This window comes from Strigops habroptila, chromosome 8 (genome assembly GCF_004027225.2).
Source record: "Strigops habroptila isolate Jane chromosome 8, bStrHab1.2.pri, whole genome shotgun sequence".
NCBI classification, from domain to species: Eukaryota; Metazoa; Chordata; class Aves; order Psittaciformes; family Psittacidae; genus Strigops; species Strigops habroptila.
The window spans coordinates 40,340,567-40,368,484 of NC_044284.2; the positions used below are offsets into that span (position 1 = coordinate 40,340,567).

The 27,918-nt window shown below is 47.7% G+C and overlaps 1 protein-coding gene across 1 annotated transcript in view; it reads left to right on the forward strand.

Annotated features, from left to right (window-relative positions):
- The window catches only part of PAPPA2 (pappalysin 2), a 95,542-nt gene that overhangs the window by 16,198 nt on the left and 51,426 nt on the right, over positions 1-27,918 (forward strand). Inside the window, exons 4-7 of the mRNA XM_030496228.1 lie at positions 17,700-17,845; positions 23,812-24,105; positions 24,855-25,047; positions 26,568-26,689. Coding sequence (XP_030352088.1) covers positions 17,700-17,845; positions 23,812-24,105; positions 24,855-25,047; positions 26,568-26,689 — 755 coding nt within the window. The remainder of the gene's footprint in view (positions 1-17,699; positions 17,846-23,811; positions 24,106-24,854; positions 25,048-26,567; positions 26,690-27,918) is intronic.

Genomic DNA, 27,918 nt, shown 5'->3' on the forward strand with positions numbered 1-27,918 from the left:
CTCCCGGCGACAGGCAGGGGTGCCCACCAGAGCAGAAGCAGTGCAGATGGCAGCAGCTGGGGAGAAAAGTCACAAGGGAAGGTTTTAGGGACACATTGCTTCTTTGATCTCCTTCTTTCCCCTTCATTGTATTTACCCTGGGCTGCAGGAGCAGGTAGGCTGTAGCCATAAATACTTTTTCCCAAGCCTGCTGCGTCTCTCTGCAGCTTCCCAGGTGGGACAAAGGGAGGAGGGAAGCAGATGTCCCTTCTTAGGCAGAGGTGATGGGAGAAGAGCAGTACTTCCCTTCTTCCCTTCCTCCCGTCCTGAGCCTTTCTTGCACATCTTTCAGTCATCTGAGAAAACATGGGAGAAGGATGGGGAGCCTTTCTTCCAATGCATCTCTACAGCCCTGGAGCCTTAAACTGTGCTTCTGCCCGAGCAGCCCACCAGAAGATGTTTTCCCACCTCTGGAAGTCTCACCATTGCCACCCTGTGCCTGCCTGTCCCCTTGTTTCCCATCCCTGTGAGTGAGTACCAGTGCTTTCCTTAGCACAGGAGAGATGAGCCCCTCTCCTGCCTGCACAACAGCTGTCATGGCCATGAGCACCCAATGACACTCAGCTTTTGTTTCAGGAGGGCAAAGGCTCAGTCCTTGCCCTCTGTGTGCAGTTAGAAAAATGTTTTCATCCTCAGACAAGAAAGGCTCCACCTTAAATTAAAAAAGGCCAAATTTTTGCTGGTATGAATCAAGGCTTCCATTTGTTAGGATTTTCCCCTGAAAGTTGGGAAAGAAAACAAAACAAAACAAAACAAAACAAAAACCTTGCTTCTGTGGGAAAGGAATGGGAAAATGGGAACACTAGGGAAATAACAAATCCTTTGCAATTTTCTTTCCGCAGGCCTCATTGGCCTGCACAGAAGACAAGACTGATTGTAGGCTAAACTCTGAAAAATGAAATCTGGTGCACCCAGCATTTGGGAAATGTGGGGGCATGAGTTGGATCCTCCTGCTGCTGAGCTCTTCTGAGCTGTCTTTGGCCAGCTTCTTCAGAGATGCTGGTGGGCACCCACCCTTCCTGGGCTTGTCCCTGCTGAGGGTACCCTGGCTTCTGGGGAAGAATATATATGTTTGTGGGAAAACCACTGGGAAATTGGTAGTGTAGCTCGCACAAGGGCATGGCCAGGTCAGTGTTATTCCCCCAAGGTTGGTGGATGAATCCCAAGATACACAAGCAGGTGACCTTTGCCCGAGGGATTTTGTTCAGGGAGAGCTCCAGGTGAGTGAGTACCTCTGGATTGGCTCATAAGGTTTTATACTTAAATGAGCATTTATGGGGAGCAGGGTGGCTGGGGAACTTACAGGAGGATTTTTAGGGTGGAAGCCAAAACGGGAGAAATAATGTGAAATAAAATGTAACAAACTGCGGAAAGGCAGCACGATAGGAGCCAGGTGCTTCCATATGAACCACAGCAGTCGGTCTGTAACTGCAGGAGAGAAGGCAAGTGAGCTGGCTGCTGCTCCACTGAGATGCCCATGCTTTTTCATACCTGCTAGAGAACCATGTGCCAGAGCCCAGGAGGGGGCTGTGGCTGTGGGAGAGCTGAGGGAGAGGGAAACCCTGCTCTCTAAATCTCCTTCCAGATCAAGGTGGCAAGATAAAAGTCTTGAGATCTTTTTTTTATGGAGTAAGTAAGTTCTGCTGTATTTCATTTCAAGGCTCTCACAAAGAGGGGTCTGGATGTGAATGTTTCTTAGGTAGCTAAAAATAATCCAAATGAGACAGTCGAAGAGAGACACTGGACAATTTTTTACTAGCATTGTAGACAGATTTAGTCTATTTTGTTGAAGGGTCTCAATACCTTGTCTTGACTTGCATGACCTTAAGCACTCATGAAGAGTTTTTACCATTTTAGCACATCCCTCATTTAAATTCTCCTTTCCTTGGGCAGCAGCTTTGAGGCAGAAAAATCAGAAGGAGAAGCCTTGGGAACCACGGTAGCTCTAGTACTTCTTAGCTGCTGCACATCTCAGTATACTTCCAGGACCACACTTCGTGCTAGCATACACCCTCACCAATGCTTAGCAGAGGAGGAAAATGGGGTTTGGAAAGAAGGATTATAAAGCTCTGATGGGGTGGACCCTGCTGTAGCTGAGGTAGGAGCTGCCCCTAGCTCCTGGGGTGGGTGATGATGCTGAAATGATGATGAAATGATGGCAGCATTGCTTTGCACAACACCAGGTCATCAAGCCATCTTGCCAACTCCTTCCCGCACCTCATCTATTAGCTTATGGGACACGATATGTCCCGCTGAGCTCTGAGCCAGCCTCTGTGTAAAAACCACCAGTGGGACTATGTGCGTGTGGCTGGAGGAAGACTTGAGCAGGAGCTCAGGTGATCAGCTGGGTGTAGGCATCCTTGCAGGGCACCACAACAGGAGCCATGGGAAGCAAGTCAGAAACTTCTCATATGCCCTAACCCACCGTATGAAGAACAAGGAGACAGGCAATGGCAGGAGAGCTGCCTGCTGTCATCCTTTACCTTGATTTAAAGTGCCTTCCAGGAGTCGCTGGCAGTGCAATGCTAGGGTCTGGAGTAAAATTTGCCTTGATTTGCTGCAGACACGCATCTTCTTGCAGTGCCTTGAATGCTGTTGTTAATTGGTGCTCTTAGAAGGAAAGCAACAACAGCTCATTAACAGCAATTAACACTCAGTGAGGGTTCCCCTCGGGCAGTTAGTCAATGAGAGTCTGGTGTGTGACACAGTTAATGGGAAAAGAAAGACTGGAGAGGAGTCTGGAGAGCAAAGTGGATAAGGGCAGAGCTGCTGGGCCTTTCATCTGACTACCCAAAGTAATGGCAGAAATAACCAAAGTGACAAAAGGAGGTGAAAAATGATGAGGCATCTCCAGTCTCTTGGTGGCCTCCACTGGGATGACCACAGCTGTGATTTTAAAGTGTACCTGATTAACAGGACACTTGATGGGCTTTAATGCAAGCTTAGCTGGCCTCCCATCCTAAGGGATGGGTGCTTAATTGGGTTAAGGATGCTTGGGAGCCTCCTGCTGTTTAAGTGCTGCCTTCAAAAGCTGATCCAGATTAACCTCACTGAGTGTCTGTCGTGGACATTCCCTTTCCCTCAGGGTATGAACGAGTTACACTGAACTATTCTCTGCCACTTGAGCAGCCCATTGTCAGGAGATGTTGAGCTGGATGTGGTTGGGCAGGTAGCATAAAAGATGTCAAACTGGGCAGGTAAGGCATGGATGGCATGTTGGGGCAACCAAGCTGCTTGGTTCCCCTCTACCTTTCCTTGCTACAGGAGACCTTAGCAGATATTTCTCACGGTGAAAGAGAGCAGGTATGTGCAATGTCATTTCAAAATTAGAAGCGTCTGTTGAATTTCAGAAGTTTCCTCTCTACCCATCTCTCCAGGCGGTCTAGATCTTTCTGAATGACACAGCACAGCACTCTGGGGCATCAGCCACTTCTCCGAGTTTTGTATTATCATCAGCAAACTTGCTAAGGAGACACTCCATCCCTTCATCAAAGTCGTTGATGGATAAGTTAAATAATACTGGACCCTTTGGGTACACCACTAGTTACAGGTCTCCAACTACACTCTGTACCCCTGACCACAACCCCCTGAGACCTGCCATTCAGCCAGTTCTTAATCCTCCTCATTGTCCACTTGTCCAGCCCATGCTTCCTGAGCTTGCCTATGAGGATATCATGGGAGACAGTGTTGAAAGCCTTGCTGAAGTCCAGGTAGACAACATCCATTGCTCTTCCCTCATTTCTCCAGCTAGTTGTCCCATCGTAGAAGGTAACTGGGTTGGTTAAGTATGACTTCCCTTCATGCTGACTACTGCTGATCACCTTCTTGAATTCCACATGCTTAGAGATGGCTTCCGGGATGAGCCATTTCATCACCTTTCCGGGGATTGAGATGAGGCTGACTAGCCTATAGTTCCCAGAGTCTTGCCCTTTTTGAAGACTGGGTTGACATTTACTTGTTTCCAGTCCTCAGGCACCTCTCCTGATTGCCATGACCTTTCAACAACGTTCCAGTTATGCGAGCTGTACCGCCATGCCTCTGTAGTTGCAATGAGATCAAAGCCCCGTGACTGCACATAGGCCTGGTGTTTCCAAAGGACCATGCTTCAAGTGCTGGGCTCAGGTCTTGGGGCTTCGAAGTGTAATGGTGAGGAGATGGATGCTTTGGGGACATCAAAGGTGGCAGTGATGGATTCACTGACTTCTGAGCTTGTTGCTTTTCCTTTCTAGTCGACCTGCTAGGACTGGGGAGGTACAGTAATAAACAGGGCTTTTTGCTGGACCTTGATGGTTTCTTGGAGGATGCTTTAAAGTTTCATGAGTGTGGTTGGATTTGAGATCATCAAAAATGTATTCTTCCCTTGTAGGAAAACCCACTCCCTCTGAGCTTTCCCATCGATTACTGATTTCAAAACTTGGCAAAGATAGAAGGGATTGTCCTTGGTAGAGCTCACTATACCAGGTGGGCAGGTTGCCTATCAAGCTGCTTGCTCGTGATGGGACTTGGAGGCTATATCCATGCGAATGTGCCTCTGGGTGACTCAGCTTGGGGGTGAAGACCCCAGATTTGCTTTTGACCTTCTCAAAGTACATTGGAGAGTATTTGGCATGTTACTACCCCTTAGGAAGTATCTGGTGCATTGTGCCAAAGGTGAGCCCAACAGTGGGATTTTGCTCCCAAGAAGGGGGACTCAGGGTGGTGAGATAATGCATGCACTGTGGACTTGGTTGGTGTGACTTAGTGGGCTCTGCAGTGTGTTTATATTTATGCTACTGGGGAACTCAGTAGTCAGTCTCTGGTTGCTGCCTCTGCTGTCCTGGCAAGATATCTTTTGTTTGCTTAGTCTTCCTATTTTTAATTTCTTGTTCCTTGTTTGCTGTGAAGGCTGCTCCTTTCCTTCCATGTGAAGGAAAGGAGCATGTGAAGCAGTTGTCTGCCCTTGTGTCTTTTGTATCTTCCGAACTTTGTTATAAATGAGGCTATGAGTTGAGCACGCCAAAGACTTCTTTGGAGCTTTTGATCTCGCAAAGATGTGTGAGAGGGAGATTATAACCTCTGCAGCGTGAGCTGATAGATAAAAGGAAAGGGTTACTGTGAGCTGTAACCTCAGATGACGAGAGGTCTGCGAGGAGAAGCAGAGGTGGGGGGGGGGGGGGGGGTGCTCCAGCATGGAGGCACTCTCTTAAAGGCACATGTGGCAAGTCCAGGGACTGACTCAGTCGCTCCAGCATAGTATCAGGGCAGTGGAACTGCAGAAGTGACTTCTTTCCAGGGACGAGGTGGCACAAAGGTGCAGCTGCCCAAGGGACTGTGCAAGGTCTTGGGGATGCTGGTGAAGAGCCGAGTTGCATATCACAGTGGATCCTGGTGGGACCAGACCTCTCTGTTGTGTTATCCCGGGAAGCAGAGGAGCAGGGCTGGAAGAGGAACATGAAAGTGTAGAGGTGTCCAGGTCCAAGGGCTGGTTCGCAGCCCCTGACTTTGGTGCTAGACAAAGCAGCTTGCTCTATATAGCAAGCTGCAGCATACAGCTGGTGTGCTTAAATCTTCTTCTGTATGTTTAGGGGTGCAGTAATGCACTCCTTTGCTGCCCAAGGTAGAAGGTTTGAGGGCTAATTTCCAATAAGCCTCTGCTGGAGGATAAGTCTTGCTCACTCCTGCAAGCCTTCCTAAGCTGGGAGCTGCCAGGCAGCATGTGCCTTGAGGAAGCTGCCAGGTCTCCCCAGGGGTGACTGTCTCTGCGGGAGAGGGGGAACATGATCCTTATGTGAATGAGGGGAGAGCACTCCTGCCCAGCGGCTGTAGGCAGCCTGGGTGCTTTCGGGGAAAACAGCTGTCCCAGATGTGAGCTATTGTTCTAGCAAACACCACTGTCTCAGGGGCTCACTTGAAGGGGGCTGATTGTATCGAGATGGCAATTGTGAAGGAACAGTGTGTGTCCAATGGCTGGTGGGGTGGGGGGGTGTCACTCTTTGTCCTGATCTTCAGCTCTCCCCAGGGCTCCTCCTCATCTGACCGTACCCTTGTCCACGAGTAGAGGACACCAGCTGAGACCCTGGCTAGGCTAGCGAGACCCCGGGAACTGAAATGGCAGAGTGGCGGGGAGCTCAGCAGCCGTCCTGTGGGACACCATCAGCTCAGCATTGACAGGGTCTCTGGGATGATTTAATCCGCTTTTGGGTTGGCAGGCTGAGCCGTGGCCATTGGAGTCGTTAAGCGAACACACTGCTTTTAGTTTTCCTTGGCCCAGCTGCCTCTGTTATTTAGGAAATCAAATTGCCCCTTTGCAGAGGGGCGAGAGGGAATGGGTCCAGCAGAGCCCAAACCCACCGAAATGGCATGAGGCAGAGGACTTTGCTGAGAGGCTTTGAGGAGGGTGAGGATGCTGAGCCTTTGTGACTGCAGCCTGCCAAGGGCTGTGCTGGGGAGCAGAGGCAGCCTCCGATATTTTTTTTGTTTGTGGTTAACATATGATTGTTACATTACAAAACTTCCCCAATAAATGATCTCGCGTCCTTTTTATATCCACAAGGAAGGCATTTTTAGAATGCTGGCTTGTGCACGCTGCGCTCCGGCTGGGACACCCAATCGCCTGGACCTAAAAATAAGTTGGACGTTTGGGACTTGTTTTTTCTTTTTTTTTTTTTTAAAGTAGATAATAATAATAATTAAAAAAAAAAAAAAGAAAGAAAAAGGCGGGGGGAGAAGTTTGGCTTGAAAAGATTTCTTTTCCGCTTTTTCTCTGTCTCAATCCCTCTCTTGATCAATATCAAGGCTAGTAGTTTTTGCCCTTCAGTGAAAAGTTTAGGGTGAATGTAGCAAAGCTTTGGATCTTTTAGCAAGATGACATTAGCATGATGGTGAAGAGTGCCTGAGAAGGATTTATTGACCACAGGGCTATGTGGTTCCCCTTGCAGAGGAACTGGGAGCTGTCAGCTAAATGCCGCTGGGAGTGTCCTCCAAGCTCAGCAAATTCATCCACTGTTGTCAGTCCTGTCAAAGGGTTGTCCTTCTGCCAGTGCCCAGGAGCTTTCAGTCTGACCAGATGAGACCAGCCAGAGACTGGAAGGGTGGCACCCTCATCTTCTGCTACCCTTTCATTGACTTCTGCTGCAAGACAATTGCCCCACTAATGGATGGGCATGCACATTGCAGCCTGCTGCGGGCTCATCTGAGCATCATCGAAAATCCTTCCTCTGCCTTGCAATGTCTGTGTTTCCTTTTCTGCTGCCCTACTAGTCAGGGAGGCTGGATGAAGAAGAGACTGACTTTTGCTTGTGACCTGATGGTCACCAGAACAGTTTTTGGAGATGACTTCAAGCTAGGGGCTCTGTCTCCACCATCCATGCAGAAACTAGCTTGTGGTCTGACCCCTTTGCACTAGCCATGCCTTCTTTCAGGAGGGGACTGAGCTGTTTCTTGCTACATGTTATTCCATGCTTCAATCCAGCCCCAGCTGGTCCTAGCACACAGCTCCAGATGTACTCTGTACTCCAGGTGAAACCTGGCATGGAAGATGGTGTTGGTGGTGATGTGCATCAGACTTAGCATTTTGGCTGAGACAGGCTTTAGGCACATCCTTGCTGGCATTGTAGGGTCATCTTTACCATGATCATCCAGTTCACAGCTCTCCCTCTTTCCCACCTTAGATCTGTCCTGTGGAGGAGGATACTGTGGAAGATGGGTGGAAAAGGAGGAGGAACCTGGTGAAAAGCCAGACACTTGCTTTCCATTTGACAGCAGTGGGATGTGGGTTTGCAAACATCTGCCTGTGCTGTGGACAAGGGTAATCCCAGCTCTTCTGCCAGGGAAACTGAGGCACAGAAGTCTCGGACATCTTGCCTGCCCTGAGTCATGCAGCAACGAGGTACTGACATTGATGGTGGGACTCTGGCCTCCTGCGTCCTACTCCCTGGATGGGAAGGAGGCATTTAATGAAAGAAGATGAAGCTGCTTGGTCCTGGCTAAATGAAAGGCAAAACCCTATGCTCTTATTTAAGCAGTTCCCTTTTGTCTGGCTTGCTTTACTGAGCCTCCTGGCCCTGAGGCTCTGCTCAGCCACGTAAAGCCCATACAGTGCTGGGGGAGACCAGGAGTGTTGAGTGTTGAACCTACCTGTGTTTTACCCCTTCTGCCTTCCCCCAGCAGATTGTGAACTGTGCTATAAAAATCGGCAGTGAAATTCAGGCTCCTGGGGACACGGACTTGTTTGCAGAGACCTTAAGACCTTCTTGAACCTGGAATGTTGCTTTGTACTTTTGATGCAGGCAAAATATAAGAGAAAGCTGATTTACAGGTCTGCTCTTGCGGGTTAGGTGGGATAGGGTTTATCTGTGCAACCTTGGATAGGTAAAAAGTGCTGTAAGACTTGGTCCTGACTCGGGATGTTTTTTATTTTCCTTTGAAGCAAACAATCCAGGCAGAAAGTAAACCATACCTGGCTTTGTTTAGCTTGGAGCCTGCTCTAGAATAACTTGCCACTGTTCAGTTCTGCCTCAGAAAACCACAAGGGGCTGCAAACATTTCCCCATTTCCCCCAGCACTTCTCACTCAGCCTCTTTCACATATGTTCTGTGTAACAGCAGTGTCTCGTCAGCCAGCATCAACATTGTCAAAGAAAGACGAGCACTTACCCTGCGTGGTGGATAGCAAGCCTCTGCAAAGTGTGTTGGTGTGCACTGGAGCCGGGATGCTGCCTGCACTGGGCTTTGGAGCCTGGCCACCCAGAGCGATACTGGGCTCCCTTCCTTCCCCAAGCTGCTGCTTCACTGCCTTTCTCCCTGGCAGGGCTCCATTCCTTCCCCTAAATGGTTCAAAACTGGATCTTTAGCTCTGTTTCTTCTGAATTCTTCTAATGAACTCTCCACAGGCACTACTGTTTCCCTGTTTTTGGGGATGATGTCTCATGATGAAAGCTCCCATTTCCTTCTTACAGCCCCCATAGATGTGCAGTAGCTTCCTGACTTGCTAGGTACACTGTTAGGTCTGTGCTCTCGCAGGTGGCCAGGCACGTGCTCTAGGGGAATGACAACATATTTTCAGAGACCACTGTGTTGGTCTCTGAAACATCCTTCATGCCTGCCAAGAGTCGGGGGGTCAGTGCTGACAGCACCTGGAAAGCCAAACCCAGCAGGGTCCTACCACCCAAGCGTGCACAAGCCCTGGGGTTTGCACCCAGAGTCTGCACTTGGCCAGCAGCATTACACCCTCCTTGCGTGGTCTTGGGGTTCAGGGGGTGGAGGTGAGTGTTGCTGCAAGCAGGTGGGATGCTGTGTTATGGAAGTACTTAGGATGGCAGTGGGAGACACCTTACTGGGGTAGAAGCAGGCAGTAACCTGCAGTATTTGTCTCCTTTGCTGATTCCATTGATGAGGAGAAGCAACAGGCCATGGCTCTGAACTCTCTAATTCCTTCTTTGTGTGGTTTTTGAAGGGGAAGGTAGAAGGGAGCAGGAGGACAGAAGTCCCTTTGACATTTGGGAGTTTTCAGGTCCTTGTTTTTTCTTTGGCTTATTCTGTGGGGGTGATGTGTACCAAGTCTAGCTGTCCTGCACATGCATAGCTTGGGATCTCCTCTTTGCAATGGCTGAACCCGCAGGCTGGTTTCAAACAGATAACAATCTTGGGCAACTGTGTTCTTGCAGGCTCATGAAGAAGGCAGCCAGGAGTGGGGAGCTGCCCCCGTGATAGGCAAAGATGGGGAATAACTGCAGCCTGTGCTGAGCCTTTGTAGACCTTGGAAAGCCCCTAGGGGTGATAACCCTAAATATGTGCCTTGGTTGGCTGCGTGTGTGAGTCAGTGCTTGCAGGCACCATAAAATAAATATCAGGGTTTAGTCTGTTTGTTGCTTCCAGAATGACATTCATTTGTAGTTCATTCCTATTGAAGTCTTTGGTATGTGTTAACCCCAGATAAACCAAAATTTCTGCCTCAGAATTTCACTCTATGATTGTTAGCTGGGAGCCTGTATGTTCAGTTTAAACCCAGGACACTGAGGCGCATGTGGCTCTTCGGCTCCCAAGGAGCATTCCCTGGGAGCACATCATCCATGGAGGATGAGAGATGGTCCCTGTGTCCTCTGCTCCTGGGAGCCCAGCCACTCTGAAAGCTGGACTCTGCACTGCCACCTAGTCTAACGAAAGACATCCCTGTACCTTGATGAGTCTCAGATGGGTCGCGTGTTTTAAGATGATCTCACCCGTGAGGAAATGGTAAGCCTCTCTGAGGAAAAGATGGCCATGATTCATTCTGATAGAAATAAAAAGGACAAACAAGCAAACGGAAACTCCCTATTGACCAGGTCCCTGCAATTTAAAAGGGTTTTTACTACCTATTCCAGTATGCATTTGAAAATCATATGCATTTACTCTTACATACTACAATCAGATGGTTTTTAAGCCATTAAGGCCCATTGGGTCAATAACCAACATTTTCAAAGATCTATTAAATACCCATTTCCGTGGAAATAGAGCTTTTACAATTGATCATGGCTACCAACTCCCATTAAAATAACCCCCAAATGCTATCAACTCCCCCAAGATGTAGAGCACTAAAAAGCAGATAGCCAGGACAAATTTATCCCAGGGGAAAGTTGATGGCCCATTATGCTTAAGCAACACAAGAATTGTCACATAAGCCAGGAAGTTTATGGGACTTGCATGGATTTGTCCTCCCTGAGGCCATAAAAAGGAAGGTTCATGGGGTGAATCAGTAGTGCTAACACAAGCTCAAAGTTGGCCTCCTGTGGGAAGCGTTTGGCTTATTTTGTATTAACTTTCAAGTGTGTACAGGCTTTGGTTGTTTGGCAGAACCAAGATGCTTTATGGCTGAAGTGCTGTAAGAAATGCTGAATTTGTGAGTCTGGTTTTGGTGGCACAAGATTTTCCATGTTAAATTATACAGGTATGTTACACCTCTGAGATTGCATGGGGAAAGCTGCTGAGAAGATTAAGAAATCCTTGTCTGCCCTGGGAAGGAAGTCCTTTTGGGCTGCTGGTGTTGTGGCGGACCCTAAAGCAGTCTGTGGGGGTGTGAATGTGGTTGGGACTGTAGGCGATCTCTGCAGGTAGCCTCTGGGTGAGAAGTAGCTCAAGAGATGGAACGCATAGGACTGTTGTCCTCTTTGGCATCTTGATGCTCAGCCACTCATGCAAATTTTATATTGTCTCTTGAGCAGTGCTGCCAGTGATGGCTGCTTCCTAGGCTGTTCTACTCATGCTACCAGTGCCTCAGGGGTGGGTTTTTCCAGGCATATCCAAGAGATGTGTGATGCCCTCATCCCTTGTGTACCCAAATTCCCTTTGGCTGGAGTCCAACACACAGTGAAGCTGGTGAGAGACTCTTGAGGACTACAGAGGGTATTATTCCAGTAGTGTTTTGCCTTCTGTGATCCCAGGGGAATGGCTGGCTGTTTGCCAGCCTTCCCTTCACCTCTTGCATGTGCTTTGTATCTGGCTGTGTTACCAACGCCTGTCCAGATGAGAATCATTCAGATGTTGCTGCCTTGTCAAGTTGTCATGATGCTGGCAATGATGTTTGTTGCATACCAGCATAGCACTGTTCTGGAGTCGGAGCTCCTAGACCATGGTCATGGGGATGCAAGTAGTCTTAACAAGTGCAGAAAGCCTTAAGCTTTTGCCTAAAAATACATCATCCCCCCGCCAGCTGCATTAACACCAGAAATGTCAGGGAACATGAGGGTTCACAAATTCTAGCAAGGAAGATTCATGTATGCAAGCAGAGAGCCTGAGTTTGGAGGATTGTCTCCTTAGACAATCCTCTAAAGAGTCACCATGGAAAGGAGTCCTTTGGTAAGGTGAACTGGAAGTCACTTTAACTTACTGTCTGGAGAAGCATCTCTTCACTGATGACATGAAGAGTTTGGAGAGTCTGCTCTCCAAAAATATCCATGCTGCTTGATTCAGCACCTGTCTTCATGGAGTATGTTGTGATTCTTGGGCTTGTGGCTGCTGCCTCAGAAGCAAGGTTGCTGCATGTTGTGTTAACCCTTTGCAGCCTTGGGTGAATGTGTTGTCCACACACCAAAAATGTTATTGGCAGGCTGGTGGTCGTTCCTGGGAAGTCTTAGGGATTCCTTGTTTGTCAAGAAGAGGTTTGGGTAAAAGGGGAGCCGCCCTGCATAGGGGGAGTAGAAAGAGGAATTGTGGTGGTTAAAGGATGTGAAAGCAGAACCAGGAATCCCTTGTGACTTCATTAGGCTGTATGGTTAGCTGCAGCTGGCTTTGTCTCAAGTATTTTCCAGCTATCCATGGAGGGCACTTGGACAGCTTCCACCCAGCCCCACTCCCACATCCCCTCTGAAATGTCTACAGGGAAAAGACTCCTATTTTTGAATTGCAATGGAATTCCTGTGGCATTACACACTTCATCCTTTGCAGTACCCAGAGAATTAATTTTGATTTATGGTACTGCATGGGGTACATGCTGGCCTTACTTTTCATATGGAAGTGCAATCTTTTGCCTTTCAGTAGTAATGGCCACTTTCATGGCCTCAAGACTAATATGGCTGTCACTAAAATGTGCCACTCTTGCTCCTCTTCTCCCACCTTAAAGCACATCAGCCTTGTGTTACAGCTTGATTGGCCATTCTGCTGCCCCGTGGATTAGCAGATCCTCTCCTCTCTCCCACCTGTCTACCAGCAGTGGTCCTGTTGTTGCTGCAGAAATTGCTGCCTGGAAAAGCAGCAACAGTTCTGTCTCTCCAGGGTATGTCAAGTCTTCTCCTTTGGCCAAGGTAGCCCAGAGCCTGACCTGCAACCATGAGTAGAAAGATGCTGTCTCCCCCATGAGTTAAAACAAAATTGCAGAGGGAAAAGCATGAGAAAGGGAGTTCTCCAGGGAGGCCTGGGATTGTGGATGGAGCGTGATTTTTCATCTGCTTGAAAAGGAAGCTTTGGGTTTTTAGACCTTAGTGTGGTAAGGTCTAGTGCGGTAATAGTTTTTCCATGCAAAGCTTACAGTCATTTGATGATTTTCCCCTTTGATTTGATGGGGTGACAGAGAGAAGATGGAGCAGGACTCCAAGAAGACAGAGGGCAGGAAGCAATAGACAGAATTTGGAACATGAGAAATTTGGTTTAGACATTAGGAATTTTTTATTTTTTACCATAAGTGTGGTTAAATACTAGAATAGGTTGCTAAGAGAGGTTGGAAAACCTCTATCCTTGTAGCTGTTCAGCCTGGATGTTGCCTTGAGCAACATTATTTAATTAGACCTATTTTGGACAAGGGGTCAGAGTAGATGACTTGTGGAGATCCTCCTTATCCACAGATATGAGTCTCTGATTCCACTGTTCTGTGGTGACACAGTCACTGAAGCTGCTGAACTTCATCTTCCTTTCCTTTTCTCAACAGCATGAAATGTCACACAATGACAGCACATCATTATGTCCCACAGAGCCGTGTGCTCCTGACCTAGCACCAGGACCACACAAGCATCAGTGTGGCTCCACTGGGCTGGTGCTTCCACCTTGCCTTCTGTCAACCATGAGTCTCACAAGTAAAACAATATGCAGTGTGGTGCCTAAGTCTGCCTTAGAGTCAGATTGTCAGCTGGTGTCATTCAGAAGAAGTTTAAGTCAGCAGCATCCCAGGTGAGCACCTGTCATGAGGGAGGCCATCATATCTGGTCTCATTCCCTCAAATACCATCATTTCACATGGTGTACATGCCCATGCTCATTTCTAATAATGGCAGTTCATAGTCCTCCTGTCCCTAATCTCTCTCTACTGTTGAATATACTCTTGAAAGCTTCACTCTCCCAGGGGTGCAAATACTCCCCAAGTCAAGGTGATACTGCCATGCAACTACCTGCTCACCAGTGAGTTTTGGATGCTATTGGAAAAACTTCTGCTTTGAATCTGGCAAACCTGATGACGTGATGGCCCTTCTCTGTCTCTCTTCTATACTGTGCTCTATCTTTTGGGGTTGGAACAGCTGATAGCTGTACCTTCATGTGTCCTGTCCCTCCTTGTGTTTCTGTGTTGGCTTGCAGTGCCCACCCTGCTGTAAATACCATCTAGTTTGGAATACTCTGGTCTTGTTGGGAAGCTATTTGGGGAGCAGAGGAGAGGGCTGTCATTTAGGCTGTTCGTGGAGTCCAAAGGCTGCTCTGCCTTCCCCCTGGGGAAAATCACAGAAGCACTAAAGAAGAGGGAGAGCATAACCTTGGCAGTAAGCAACAGGCGAAGACGCCAGTTGCGTGCTCCTTGTCTAAGTTAAGGATGCCAGTGGGAAATGTGGATTGAAGAGAATTGGAGTTGCCCATTCGAGAGCTGTTTTGGTCTTGCTCATGACTTTGGGGACACCAGCAGGGTATTTGTGCTTTCCATGCCATAGTGAGAGAAATTGGGGTCCTTTCCTCTTCTTGTCCACCCAACTCATCTGAGCATCCCAGTGCTGGAACTGCTCCCTCTTCCCTTGACACAGCCCTGAACCTTCCAGATCTCTCAATGGAGGAAATTAGAGTTATTTATAATTAAGGGCTGACAAAAAATGTTGCTAGTGTCAAGGGAATGGCAGGCGACAGCCAGAAAAACATCATGTCTCCAGAAGAGGGGTGTCGGGAATATCCCTCTGAATAGGGCTGACGTCAGCTCTCGGAATTTGGATAGTCTAGAAGGACTCGGGTCTATTTTTCCAAGATATCATGGGTCAGGAATCAACGTTATTTTTAAGTTTGTGTCCCCCGAGCAGCTCTGGTGCATGAAGGAGACTTTCTCCCCCTTTCCCCCTCCTTATGCTCTATTTCTATGAAATTTTTGCTTCTCTTCCTTCTGCGTCATGCCACAAATATGTTCTTCAGGTTTGTTTATTCTTCTCCCTATCTATTCCTCCCGGCCTGCTCCCGTCTTGGTTGGGTTGAAGGGATGGCGTCAGCGTGGCGCGTGTCTGGGATGCTCAGGCGAGACATCACAGAGAAGAGATCATGTTCTCCTAATTTGTCGTTTCCGGTTGGGAGAGTTTTCTCTCCGCAAGCTGATGTGGCTGGGGAAAGTGTTCTGGGAATGCTGCTTTGTGGTGGGAGATCTCAGAGCTTGGTGAAGACAAGCTGGTCATCTCATCTCGCCATTAAATGCTGCCATATAGTCCAGCCAAGATTTTCTGAAGTAACTGGAGTTTCAGAGCTGCTTTGTTCACTGGGAAGGTGGGTGAGATGTCTCCAGCTCAGGATGGCCTGTTGGGGCTGACCAGTAGGGCAGAGATAGTCAGCAGATCCTGATTATCTGAAATCTCCCAAGTCAGCAATGGCTTCTGAAAGTCTCTGCTATTTCATATCCAGAGAAGTGGCCTTGAGTTACCGAGCTCGGCTCCACATGCCATCCTGCTGTAGTCTACTTCTGGAGTTCTGTTCCTCTATTTTTTCACTTTTTCCTCCTTTTCCATTTGCTGTAGCAACCTTTCTTTTTCTAAACAAATCTGTTGGTATAATAACTTGACTACGTATCCTGCCATCTCAAGCACTCTGCACATCTCTCATTGGTTTCCTTTCTCACTTCACATCTCAGATGAGAATATGCCTTTTTTCCCTTTAGCGCATGCTCAGCTTTTTGTCTTTCCTTCTATAATTCTCTGTGGTAAGGAATGCACTAATGGACACCACTTTTACAGAAGCTCCTTGTTCAAATATAGCTGGTGTACCTTCATGGCAAGTCCAGCGTAAAAAAATGTTTAAAGAATCTTTAAGCGCATTGTGCAGCTTAAAGATGCCAATTGCTCCTGGAAGCATGGGAATAAGTGAAATGCTTTCCACCACCTTAATGTTGCTGTTGGCCTTATGTTGCAGGTTTAGTCATTCTTATGACATATTTCCACAATGGTGCATTTCCATCACCATTCCACAGTGATGTATTTGAAGCCTTTCCATGAGTTTTTTCCCTTCTTAGAATCTCTTCAATGAATGGCTTCACAAACCAGAGGTCAGGGTCCTCAGATTCTGAAGACTTAAAGACTGTCTTCTAGGGCTACCTGTCCTAATCATGTCTCAGTCCATGAGGTTAATGGCACTGATTAATGGTGCCATTAATCAGTGGTGGAAATGCTAGTACTTGATTTAAAAGAATATCTGTCATTTGCAGCACAACTCAAGGCCCTACTGCTATTATTATTGGAATTATTATTATTATTAAGTTAGATCCTGATGATTTTACACAGCTGAGGACATGAACTCCCTAAAGATCAACGCTGGGATTGTTGATGTACTGATGAATGCAATATAGACCTCTGAACTGTGCAGAAACAGCCACGCAGAGGGGAGAATGAAACTTAAATTTCCTGACTGCTGGGTTACTTTTTTTCCTCCAAGTGCTGAGAGACATGCCACATTGTGAGGATCATTTTTTGGACACACAGATGTACCCATGGTTGTTACTGCTCTGCTGCAATGTCTGTTGCCTACCCACCTCTCCCAGCCATTACCTTCCTGTGCCCTTTAGAAATGGATGTCTTGGATATCCTTGTTCCAGTATTTTTTTACTCCTCCTGCAATTCTTTATTTTCAGCTCTGGAGATGGGAGGAGAGACAGCTAGCAGTGTTGTCAGATGGCTTTCTCCACTAAACATGACCTTTGATGGATCTGTCTTCAGAGATGTCTCTTCTCCCCATTAAGCTTATTTTGGGAGCTCCTGTGCTTCTCTGCCCTGGCTCTTGCAGACATCTCAGACCTCCTCTCAGAGAGGATTCAGATCATGTGCAGAGACACAGATACATGTGAAGAAGGCCCTGCTGTTGGCTCAGTGCTGGCTGGACCCAGGCAGCACTTTTCTCCAAGGTCTATTTTGAGCAGAGGTGGAAGAGAAATTTCTTGGAGCAAATTCTGAGATTCCTTTTGCTCATGCTCTTCCTTATACAATATACAGGGATGGGGGTTAGATAGCATATTTCTTGGCGTGTTCTGTGCCTGTGCTCTGCAGGGACCCCTTGTTCTTACTATGCACCGCCACCTCTGGCATACTGATCCTGGGGAAGAGATTAGAGTAGAGGGAGTCAGGCTGGAGAAGCTGGAGAAGAGACTTCTTGGCCCTAGCCGGCAAACACTTTCTGCTCCCAAGAAATGGTTTGTCCATTCTTGCCCTGACCTGTATCAGGGATAACCCCTGAAAACCCTTGTTGGAACCAGCTGGAGTTGTTGATTCTTTTCTCTCTCCTTACACCTTGAGGAAAACTTACTTCCCCTCCCACCCTTCAAATTACACTTCTCTTTTTCTTTCTCCTTGCAGGACTGACCTCTATATTTCTTTTCCTACCTCATTGTTTCTCCTCCCTTTTTGCGTCCTGTTGTACCTATTCACTGGAGCCTCTTCTGTCCCTGTTGTTGGAAAACCTTCTCTAAAAGTAGAACTCATCAATAAATCTACTGTAATTAGCAAAACTTCCTCAGATTTGCATGACTTCCTCCCACCCAAATCCCTCACTAGCAGAGCTTGCACCTTAGAGAGCAGAATTAGTAGTGTCATGGGACATCTTGTTGAAACTTGCTGAATTTTGGCACGCTTTACCAAACGCTGTTGGTTTCAGAGAGTTGAGGATGGGGTCTCCAGGTCTGCTGCACCCTTTTCAGGTTATCTACAGTTGGCTCCTGCTTTTCCTTTTTGGTCCATTGAGGTCTATGCTTACTATCTCCTCTCCCTTGTCCTTGCAGGGCATACATGAGTGTGAAGGAGCTGAAGGAGGCATTGCAATTGAACAGCACCCACTTCCTCAACGTTTACTTCGCCAGTTCGGTGAGGGAAGAGTTGGCTGGTGCTGCCACTTGGCCATGGGATAAAGAGGCCCTTAGCTACCTGGGTAAGTGAGCTGTCCCACTCATGGGATCTCAGGGTTGTTGGCTTTTTTCCCTCTTGGTTGACTTGGCAAAAGAGGCAGCCACGATTTGGCTGAACATTAAGGATGTTTAATAAGAAAGTCATGATAACGGGCTTTTGGTGTAGCAACACCTGCTGCTATAAGAAAAGGAGCTGCCTGCTCCCTGTGTCCATGTGGATAAAGTGGTGGGGTTACACCCTGACAAGGGGCTTCCAGATTGTTATGAGAAACTTCTAATGTTGAAGGCAGTGAGACAGTGGGATAGAGACCTTGTGGAGAACTACAGGTTCACTATCAGTGCAGGCTTTGGATTGGGGTTTAGGCTTGTATTTTTGCTTCTCTGGGACCTTCCAGGTCTGTCTTCCAGGGTTCTGGAAATGGTGAAGTTCCCTTTGCACCATGTAATGACAAACAGATAAACCAGGAGTGTTGGTGATTTCAGAGCTGAGACTCGAGATTTGAGTGACTCCAAACCTGAGCAGGCAGTGAGCAGTGGCAGCTTCTGAATCCAGCTGCAAATGTGAGGATGGCTATGAAATTAAACCATGTTTTTATAACTTGGCTTACTACTTGCTGGAGGCAAGGTTCTTGACTTCAGTGAATTCAAGGCAGACTCTCAAGGCCGTCAGCCCTGGCAGGCTACAAACAGTTGAAAGGGCAACTGCTTTGCTAGAATGTAAATGTATTGTGTGTTTTCCCCTATTTCTGCAGTTTCTTTTTCCTGCCTCTCTCTCCACCTCTTCAATGTCAGAGTTTTCTGGCAAAGCCCTTTACACTTTGCAGTCAAAACATCTAAAGTGTTTCTCAGTAAGTAACTGGAAATAATTACTCCTGACACCTGCAAAAAAGACCTAGACCTTCTGCTTTTACAAGTGCATGATGCTGAAACCTTCAAAGTTTTAAAGACCTGTTTTAAAGTTCTTTTTTGCCAGTTTCCCTCAGCGAGTTTCAGAACTGTTTTTTCAGTAGCGTATTGCTGCAGTTGCTTGTTGAGGAAGACAGATCTCCGTGAAATTTATTCCTTCAGCTTCCAGAAATCACTTCCAAGGCTCAGCTTGACAATCATCTTACTACAGCCAGTGCTTCATCCATATGTTTTCTCTTCAGACCCCTCCCAAAGGTTTGCAAGCAGTTCTACGGAGGGGTAATCAGGGTGACTGGTTTCATCAAAAGGTTGCATTTAGGTCCAGTCTGAGACTTTGTGCCCAGTAAGGGACACAAGAGGTGGCGCCATTTGGAAATGTTGGATCAGGGTTTTACCATGGAGGTTCAGTGCCGAAGGGGTGTTGTCTTGGCTCTAGTGCCAGAGCTGTGAAGTATGAAGCTGGGTGTGAACTTCTTTGAGGCTCTGGCAGACTGAAGATGTTTGTTCAAGACTGTCCTTGGTTTTAGATTTATAGAGCTTGGGAGGGTGGGTGGTGGACTCTGTTCTCTGTAAACAGTAGACTCCACCCAAGTGTTTTGTACCATGCACAATGTATATTATTTTCCAGCATGGAAGAAACTTAGGTCTGAGCAGGTCATGAATATATGGCTTTCAACAAAACCTCTCAATAGAGGCTACTGGAGGATCTGAGTAGATGTGAAGGTAAAGCAGTAAGGAAAGAGCAAGGAAAACCTTGGGAGGAGTGAATAGTAGTTTGAGGAAAAAATCCTGAGCTTTCAGGACCTACGGTGACTAGGGGTGGAGACAGATCTTTGCAGAAGAAGGGTCTGTCTCTCCAAGAAGACGGACTCCTCACTTGTGCTGACTCTTTCTAATATCCTATCTGTTCTGACCTTAAAATATTAAGGTCAGCACGTATGCCCTGCTCTCCTCATGCCACTATTTGGTCCCATGGAGCAGAAATGCCATGCCGATTTTTCCCTATGTATGTACAGATCCTCTCATCTCAAAGCTCAATAAACATACTGTTTCCAAACTTCTCTAGATGTTTTTTTAATCTGCCATCTGGACTTTGAACACCTTCAGAACCGTTCTTTGATGACCTTTGAGTGTGTCTTTCAAGAGGGTTCTCCTCATCTTCCTGTTGATGTCTTCACCTTTTGGAAGTCTTCAGTGAGCTTTGTTTTTCATCCCCTTCTCTTCACCTATGCTTGTTTTGGGCTACCAGAAATTAAGTGACCATTCCTATGCTGATGATTCACAGATCTATTGCTCTCCTCCAGATTACTCTACTGAGTAAATTTGGATATCAGGCAGCCCTTCTGAAAGTTTAGGGTTGGTTTACCATTTTAGGCTGGTAGTAATACCAACCAACAGCAACTACATTTATTGAAGTACAAGAGATAATATACTGAGTTGAAGAGGGTAAACTGGTCTATGATACTTCTGTAGGCAGTATTTCAGCTGCTGTGGGGCTGCTAGACAGGGACAACTTGCAGCCAGCTAGCAGGAGAGGTAGAAGATCTCAGGTCTGTTTGCACCACTCTCTCTAACCATACTGTCTGTCTCAGTCTTTCCACCATAATCACAGTGAGTTGCTCTCAAATTCAAAGTTCTTACTTGGAGTCTGGAATGAATTTTCTGAGAAATTAGAAGTAAATCTTTTTAACTACAAAACACAAGGAGTCGAAGAACTCGTGTCCTATAAAAAACTTAGCTTTCCGCAGTGGAAAGCCTTGCCTCAAAAACCCTGTAATAATGCAGATGCTTTAAACTTCATGTGTAGCTGCATGTGAACTGTATTTGCTTAAACATGGTCGAAAGGCAAGGGAATTGTGAATATTTGATGTTATAAATACTTTCTGTAGTTATACAAGCTGAGGCCAGCTCATATATCTGGCTGAGGTCAGTGGATCCTGAAGGAGGGCCAGCCGTTCCATCAAAGGTACCTTAAGCAATCGCCATCTTCCTGTCTGACTAACTGTCATGCGTTTGTTCCATTAATTGCTGTGACTCAGTGTTTGGGGAAGACTGGCCTTGTGATACAGGTTCAGCACTGTGGTTTGCTGTTTAAAGATCTCCTGTGCTTGCTTGAGCATGTGTCCTTTGTAACAGCCCTAACCCAGGAAGAGGTTAGCTTCTTGGGGGCTGGATTGAACTGAAGTCCTTCGGCATTGCAGTTGATCATGGCTAGAAGCAGGGCAATGTGCTGGGACTGAGAGCTTCCAAGGGGTGTGAGTGAAGTGCGGTCCACACCAGTGTTAATAATTCACTGTACTGATGGATTGGGCATCTCTTGTTGTTTGAGCAGAGCTGGGGCTTGGCCTTGGGGACCGGGGTCCAGTCTGGAAGGAGGAGAAGAAGAGGCCAGACCTGAAGCTTTCAAGCTGCCTGGTCTTGGTTGGGTGAGCAAATTCAAGGAAGACTCTGTTCACCTGCCTTGGAGTGCTGGACCTCCTTGAAGTCAAAGGGATATGACAGAAATTTTTAGCTTGGTTGTGTAAATGCTGATCTTGGGCGACTCCTTGGGCTGTTTCTCAGGCAAGAGAGGGAGAGTTCACTTAAAGCCAAATTTAGCCTATCTCCCAGGGCAGGAGGAGGCAAAGGTGAGGAGGAAAGCCTGATCTGCAGAGGAGGAAGAGGGGAAACTGGTCTTGGTGGGATGTTACAAGCACTTCCATATCTTGTCTTTACAGCCACGATCCTGCAGACGGGACATACAACTTCCTGGTCCAAAGCTGGGAGCTCTCCCAGCTCATCAGGGAGCTGTGGGGACAGGGAATGGAGCGACAGAGATGTTCTGGAAGAAAGGCAGAGTTCTCATGCTGTTTCTAATCCTGCCATCTAATTAGCTGTAAAAAAGAGTACTAAAAATGTGATTGTCCTTGTGGAGTGTGTGGGAGGAATGGGATAGGGAAAGCGAGCGGAGAGGAGGGACAGGGTATCCCAGCCTTGGCATCCCTCCCCTGTGACAGTTTTCTCTCTCCCTGTGCTGGAATCCCATTTATTCCTCTGCATGGGAAGAACTTTGGGTTTCTGCTGGGAAGAGGGCTGCTTGGTCACAGGGCCTCCTGTACCCTTCGTGCTCAGACCTGTTCCTTGTGGTTAGTGCCACAGGATGTGTGCAGGGTTTTCACATCTCATTTATTTGTTTATGAACACTGTTTTCTTTCTGCATGAGCATTCCTCCTTTCAGATCTTTGGGCAGGCACCCCCTGCCTTGCTCAGGCTTGTATTTGGCTGCAGACATGCCTTTTCTTTCTGTTCTCTTACACCCTGTTTTGATTAAAATGAAGAGCAGCCTTTTTTTATGTGCCCACTGGGTTCTCCATGAATGGGATGCCCTTTGCTATCTAGTGTTTACCAGTGTGGTAACTGAGAGGGGGATGGCTTGCAAAAACCTAATGATTGACAAGATAGAACAGGAAGGTCCCAAATGGATTTTTCAAACTCTGTATCTTTTTGTGGCCCATCTCCAGTCAACTCAAGGGTCAAGAACTGGCTGGTGAGATGCAAGGTCCTCTACTCTGGTGTTTTATAACTGGAGAGAAAGGGAATACAGCTACTTTGTGACCCATCTTTTGCCTCAAGCCAAGCTGCCTTGAGCATAGCATCCACGCTGTGGGAATGAAGAACAATAAACATTAATTTATAGCTAAGAAACAGTGCTACTTGACAGGTCAGTGGTGTTTGTCAGCCCTTCTATGAGCCACACACAGAGGATGCTCCATAGAAGATGCCACTCTCTTTTTTTTCTTCACCCTTTTGGAACTCTGTTGGGCCTGAGAGAATTTCTCAGGGCATCTCTGAAGGCCCCTTTCTAGCCCCAACCCAGTGTTCACCCAGCATGGTCTGGAGTCCCAGACCTGCCAGGGAGACTGTGTTCTGAAGAAAGCCCTCTCTTGGAAGGAATGCCCTGTACCTGAGGACATGAGGTAGTCCAGTGTTCCATGGATCTGATTCAGGAGCAGATTTCAAGCAGTCTATGCTGTGGCTGGAGACAGGATCACACGGTGGCCCTCTGCCAATTTTAACTTTGCTGGCAGGAGCAGCAATCAGCAGCAGAGGTGCAGTAGCAGTGGGGCTCTGCTGTAAGGTAGCTGGCACAGTATATCCTCCAGGATCCTGCAAAGGAGGAAACACGCTGTGCCAGAGCCAGCTATTCACTGCACTGCCATCCAAGCTGTCTGGGTTAAAAGAAGTTGGGTAAAAACAGCTTCCTGTGTCACGGAGGTGCTGTTTGGAGACAGCCTGGGCACATGCTGGGGTCTGCTTTTTGCCCCCTTGCCCACATGCAAACCCCTATGAAGGGGAGGAAGGGATCTTCAGATGCTACATTTTGGGATATCCCACTCTAAAATACACAGTGAATTTGGGTCAGGTTTGTGGTAGAAGCTTAGTGGATTGCAACAGCACCTCATGAGAGTTTTAATTTACTCCTTAAAGTCTGGTTTGGAGGTTGAAGCAATAGATCATTGACGTTTTCAGTAGATGTCGCCAGCGGCAGTGCATTTGACTCTTCATGTGGACTTGTGCTGAAAGTGGCTTCTAGCTGGCACAGCCAAGCATGTCACGACTTTGCTAGGCACCTCGTTGCTCTCACCTGCCATGGGAGCTGGCATGCTTTAGCCACATGTCTAGGCTAGGAAAGGTCTTCTATCCTCTCGTTCAAAATATTATCTCTGTAAACTCACAGCATATCTTGGTTTGGTGCCCTGGCTCCAAATCTCGTTTGGAGCTGTAAGTGTGAACCAAAGCAGACTCTGAATTATAAACATGTGAAAAGACACAGAGGGAAATGCTAGCTGAAATGATTGAAGATGTTGGGGGGAGTGGTGTGATCAGAAGGGGAAGAAAAGCCACCCACCCCATTCCACTCCAAGAGGGCAAAGGAGCCCTCTTCCCATCCTTCAAAAGGGTGAATATGTCTGTCTTCAGGTCTCCATCTGGAACCTAATTTGTGACCTGGAAGCACAATGAGAGGAGTTTTATATAGCATAGGTAACGGCAGCTGCCTGCTGTCTCCTCCTGTGGTTAATGTTCTCTATATTTCCAATTCCAGGTGGAATTGTTCTCAACCCTGCTTATTATGGTATGCACGGCCACACAAACACCATGATCCATGAAGTGGGACATGTCCTGGGCCTGTACCATGTTTTTAAGGGAGTGAGCGAGCGGGAATCTTGTGATGATCCCTGCAGAGAGACAGCTCCATCCATGGAGACGGGAGACCTCTGTGCTGACACTGCCCCCACCCCAAAGAGTAAACTCTGTCGGGATCCAGACCCCACCAATGACACCTGTGGCCAGACACATTTCATGGGAACGCCCTTCAACAACTACATGAGTTACACAGGTAATGAGTAATCCTTGTTAGAAATTGTAAGGGGTCGCCTTCCCTAGAAACTTGGGTTTCTGTCCCTTCTGCCTCCATTAATAGTCCCTTCTCTCCTTCTCTAACTCATGTGGTCTCTCCTGGTTGGGGTGTGGCAGGCTGCAGCTTGCGCTTACAGTGGCTTCTTGGTCTCTTTCTTGCTGCGGGCTGTTTCCATCCCTCCCTCCCTGCCAGTCTGTCACTGGACAGGCACTAAGGCAGTTCTTGTCTGCACGATTGTGTGCCATTGTTCTCCAGTCCTGAAGCAACTTTACTATTACTATTTTTCTTTTTTATTGTTATTACTACTATTACTATTATAATTTTTGACCTTTGAGTTGAGCCCTTTTGGCTTGGTTTCCAAAGGCATGTCGTGGAGGACTGGTCTTCCTCCTGGCAGCCCAGGAGGACCAAAGCCTGAAGAGCAATTCTGTCACCTCCTGCTGACCCACTGCGAGTCCCATGAAGATGGTGGCTCTGCCCAAGCGCTAGAACTGATGCGAGCTGCTGTGGAGTAACCGCAAGGATGTGGAGGTGCTGAGGCAGTGCCATCTTGTGGCTTTGGGGACACACGACACCAGAGAGCCGTGGCGGGGAAGCCACCACACACTGGTGTCTCCCAGGTCTCTCTAGCGATTCCCAAACCAGGGTTTGGAGATCAGGAAGCGTGCACGTTGCCGTGCCCCGCTGACCCATCCCTGCCACCTTCAGCCTGGCATCTCTTCCTGCAGATGACGACTGTACCAACGCGTTCACTCCCAACCAAGTGGCTCGGATGCATTGCTACCTGGACCTGGTGTACCAGCGCTGGGGCCAGAGCAAGAAGCCTGCACCCATCCCAATCCCTCCCATGGTCACGGGGCAGACACAGGACTCCCTCAGCATCTACTGGCTGCCTCCCATCAGCGGTGTCATCCATGAGAAGTAAGGGATCTGCTGTTGCAATGGTCTTGGGATTGCACAGGAGCCTGCTAGAAGGGACAAGAGATCCTCTATGGTGCAGACCCCACATCCCCTTTTACCCCTGGCTGTCTCCAGCAGAGCTGTCAGACACAAGAGCTGGGCTGCTGCAGTGGCCCCACTGGCACACGGGCTCTCCCGCAAGCTTTCTGCTGTCGGGGTGCCGGGAGGGGAAGCCAAAGAGCGTTGGGAGGCAGTGCCAATTCTTAAACCCCAGAGTGCAATCACGGAATGAAAAATGAGCTTCATTTAGCACTTATTGTATAAAATAGCTATTTACCAGGAGGAAATGCAGCCTTGTGGTTAAGGCAGGGAGCTCGAACCGCAAGACCTGGGTTTCGTTCCCAGCACTGTCACGGACTCGCAGTGTAACTAACTGGGGGTAAGTCAGGAAACTTTTCAAGCCAGAGAAATGATGCCAAGGAACCAGAGTTTTTTGGCTGGTGAGCAGTGCGTGGCCCCAAGTGCCGTGTAGCTGTCTTCCTTCTCCCCAATACCAGCAAGTCATCAAGACCTGGATACACCACCAATGCCTCAATTGAGCAGTCCCTCTTTCTAAAATGTTTTGGTTTCTACCAGGTTTCAGGTCTATGCTTTTATCGTGGGACCATAAGCGCATGTAAAAGAGCTCTTGAACTTGTTTTAAAGCTGCTTCACAAAGCTGTCTCTTGCAATTAAAAGAAAAGTGCTGTTTGAGAGTAGCTGGGACACTTAGATCAGTGTTTGCTGCCTTTTCAAAGAACTGGTGCTCTCCGCAATGTGCCTTTCAGCCAGGGATAAGAGGGGCATGTGCCTGTCACCCCCCAGGCATGAGAGCCTCTGAGTACTGGCTGGCCTCAAGTCATCCAAACAAACTGCTTTGGTGGAGAATGGAGTGGTTTGGGAGCAGGAAAACATGGGTCTAGAAGGCAGGTGCTGGGTCTTCAGATCCATCCCCATCTCTTGCTCATAACTGTCTCAGGAGCTGCTCCATGGTGGGGGACCTGAAATGAACTGGTCAACAAAAGTGGCTGAAACTTATCACAAAAAGGTGCCTTTTTCTTTCCTGGAGAGCACAGTAGGACCCCCTTTAACTGGCATTATTGTGACCGTTTTGTATTACAGTAGTGATGAAAGCCAAAACCTGGCTCCGGGGTTTAGTAGAGATAGACCCAAGTGCACCCAACTGTAGAGGCATTGCCCTAGAAAGCGTGAAGTCTGTTAGCCCTGCTTCATGGATAGGGAACAGGTGATGCAATGGCTCATCCAAGACTACCCATAGAGCATGTAGAAGAGGGGAGATATTAAAACCAGCTTGGTCCACAGTCACTCTTATTTTGTTGTCTTTGATGAAGCTTATTCTAAGCAGGATGATATGCCCAGAGGCTTTCTGGGAGCTTAGCTTTGCTTTTCCAACTTCCCATATGATCCTGTTTGGACAAAGGTGGATGGAAAATTAACTAGTCACAATTAGGTATGCCAATGCCTTTGTCTCCTGTCTGCAGGGAGCAGGACATGCTCTGCGATGACTGTACGGAGGATGGCACCTTCCGTCAGTATGTGCATGAGGCCTCTTCCCCTCGGGTCTGTGATTCCTCTGGCTATTGGACCCCAGAAGAAGCAGAAGGTAAATGTCTCTTCTCTTTCCGTGGCCGTGAATCCCTTTAACAGAGATGAGATCTTGTTGGGAAATAAAAAGCAGCTTTTTTTTTCTTTTAGAAAGTAAGTTGTCTCCTCTTTGGGGAGGCTCTTTAGTGCAGGAAGGGCTTCTAGGTGCCCAGGAAATACCTGGTAACTTCCAGCTAGCTTTGGACAAACAAACTGACACCCCTATATTAACCCCAGTCATTGCCCAGAAAGCTGTTATAGATACTTGTCAAAGGAAGGGGCATTTCATTGAAATAAAAGTCTTACAACATAGATCTTGGGACCTCATTCAAAACCTCAGGAGTATTCACAGACTTTATTGCAGTCTTGTCCAAAGGGAGCAAGAGCAGCTCCTTGCTCAGTCCCACTGAGTCTGTATGAAGTCCTGGGCAATCTGGGTTAGATGCAACTCCTTCCTGCCAAGGTGAACAGCAGGATGTTACGACTTCTCTTGTGCTGAGACCCAGATGTTGATTTAGAGACCCACCTTGTGGGCACGTTGGTGACTTCCAGGATCACGCAGCTGCCATAGGAGTTGTTGGGCTTTTCATGCTGCCTCAGCTCCTCCAGGAGCAAAGCTAGAGGAGGTAGGAGACCAGGTGAAATAATCTCATGAGCTGTATATAGTGCACAGGCTGCTGTTGAACCACGTGGAGCCAGAAGATCTTTTATTTCCATGCATCTGCCTGTTTGAGCCACTGAGGTCAACTGAAAATATGCCAGGGTGATTGCAGAGAAAGTGCAGTTTGGACATTATGACACCTCCGGGATGTAGCCCATGCTTTGAGAAGAGAAGTTTCAGGATATAGCTGAGATTGTTTGTCTGAAAACTCTTTAATTAAAGTGTCTCTTGCTAGCATTGCAAGTTGAAGGGCTTGCTTCCAGAGCTGCTTCCCTGGCTTGCTTTGGACCTGGTCCCTTCCTGCCTGTGACCTGTTCCAGCATGTGCCTATGGAAAGCTTTGGTCTCTGCTCTGTTTAGCCTATGCCCAAATCCATGGAGCACCAGGGACTTGGCATCCAGATGCCATTGGTAAGCCTTCTGTGCCCATGAGACTACAGAGCAAGCTTCATGTCCCCCAGCTGTGTCCAGACTGCCTTTAGAGCTTGGCACTGTGACCAGCTACAGCATAACCATTGTTCCTGGTTTAGAATGCTGCGAGACAGCAGATCTGCCAAGCCTTATGCTTTTATGCATATCCAGGAGCTG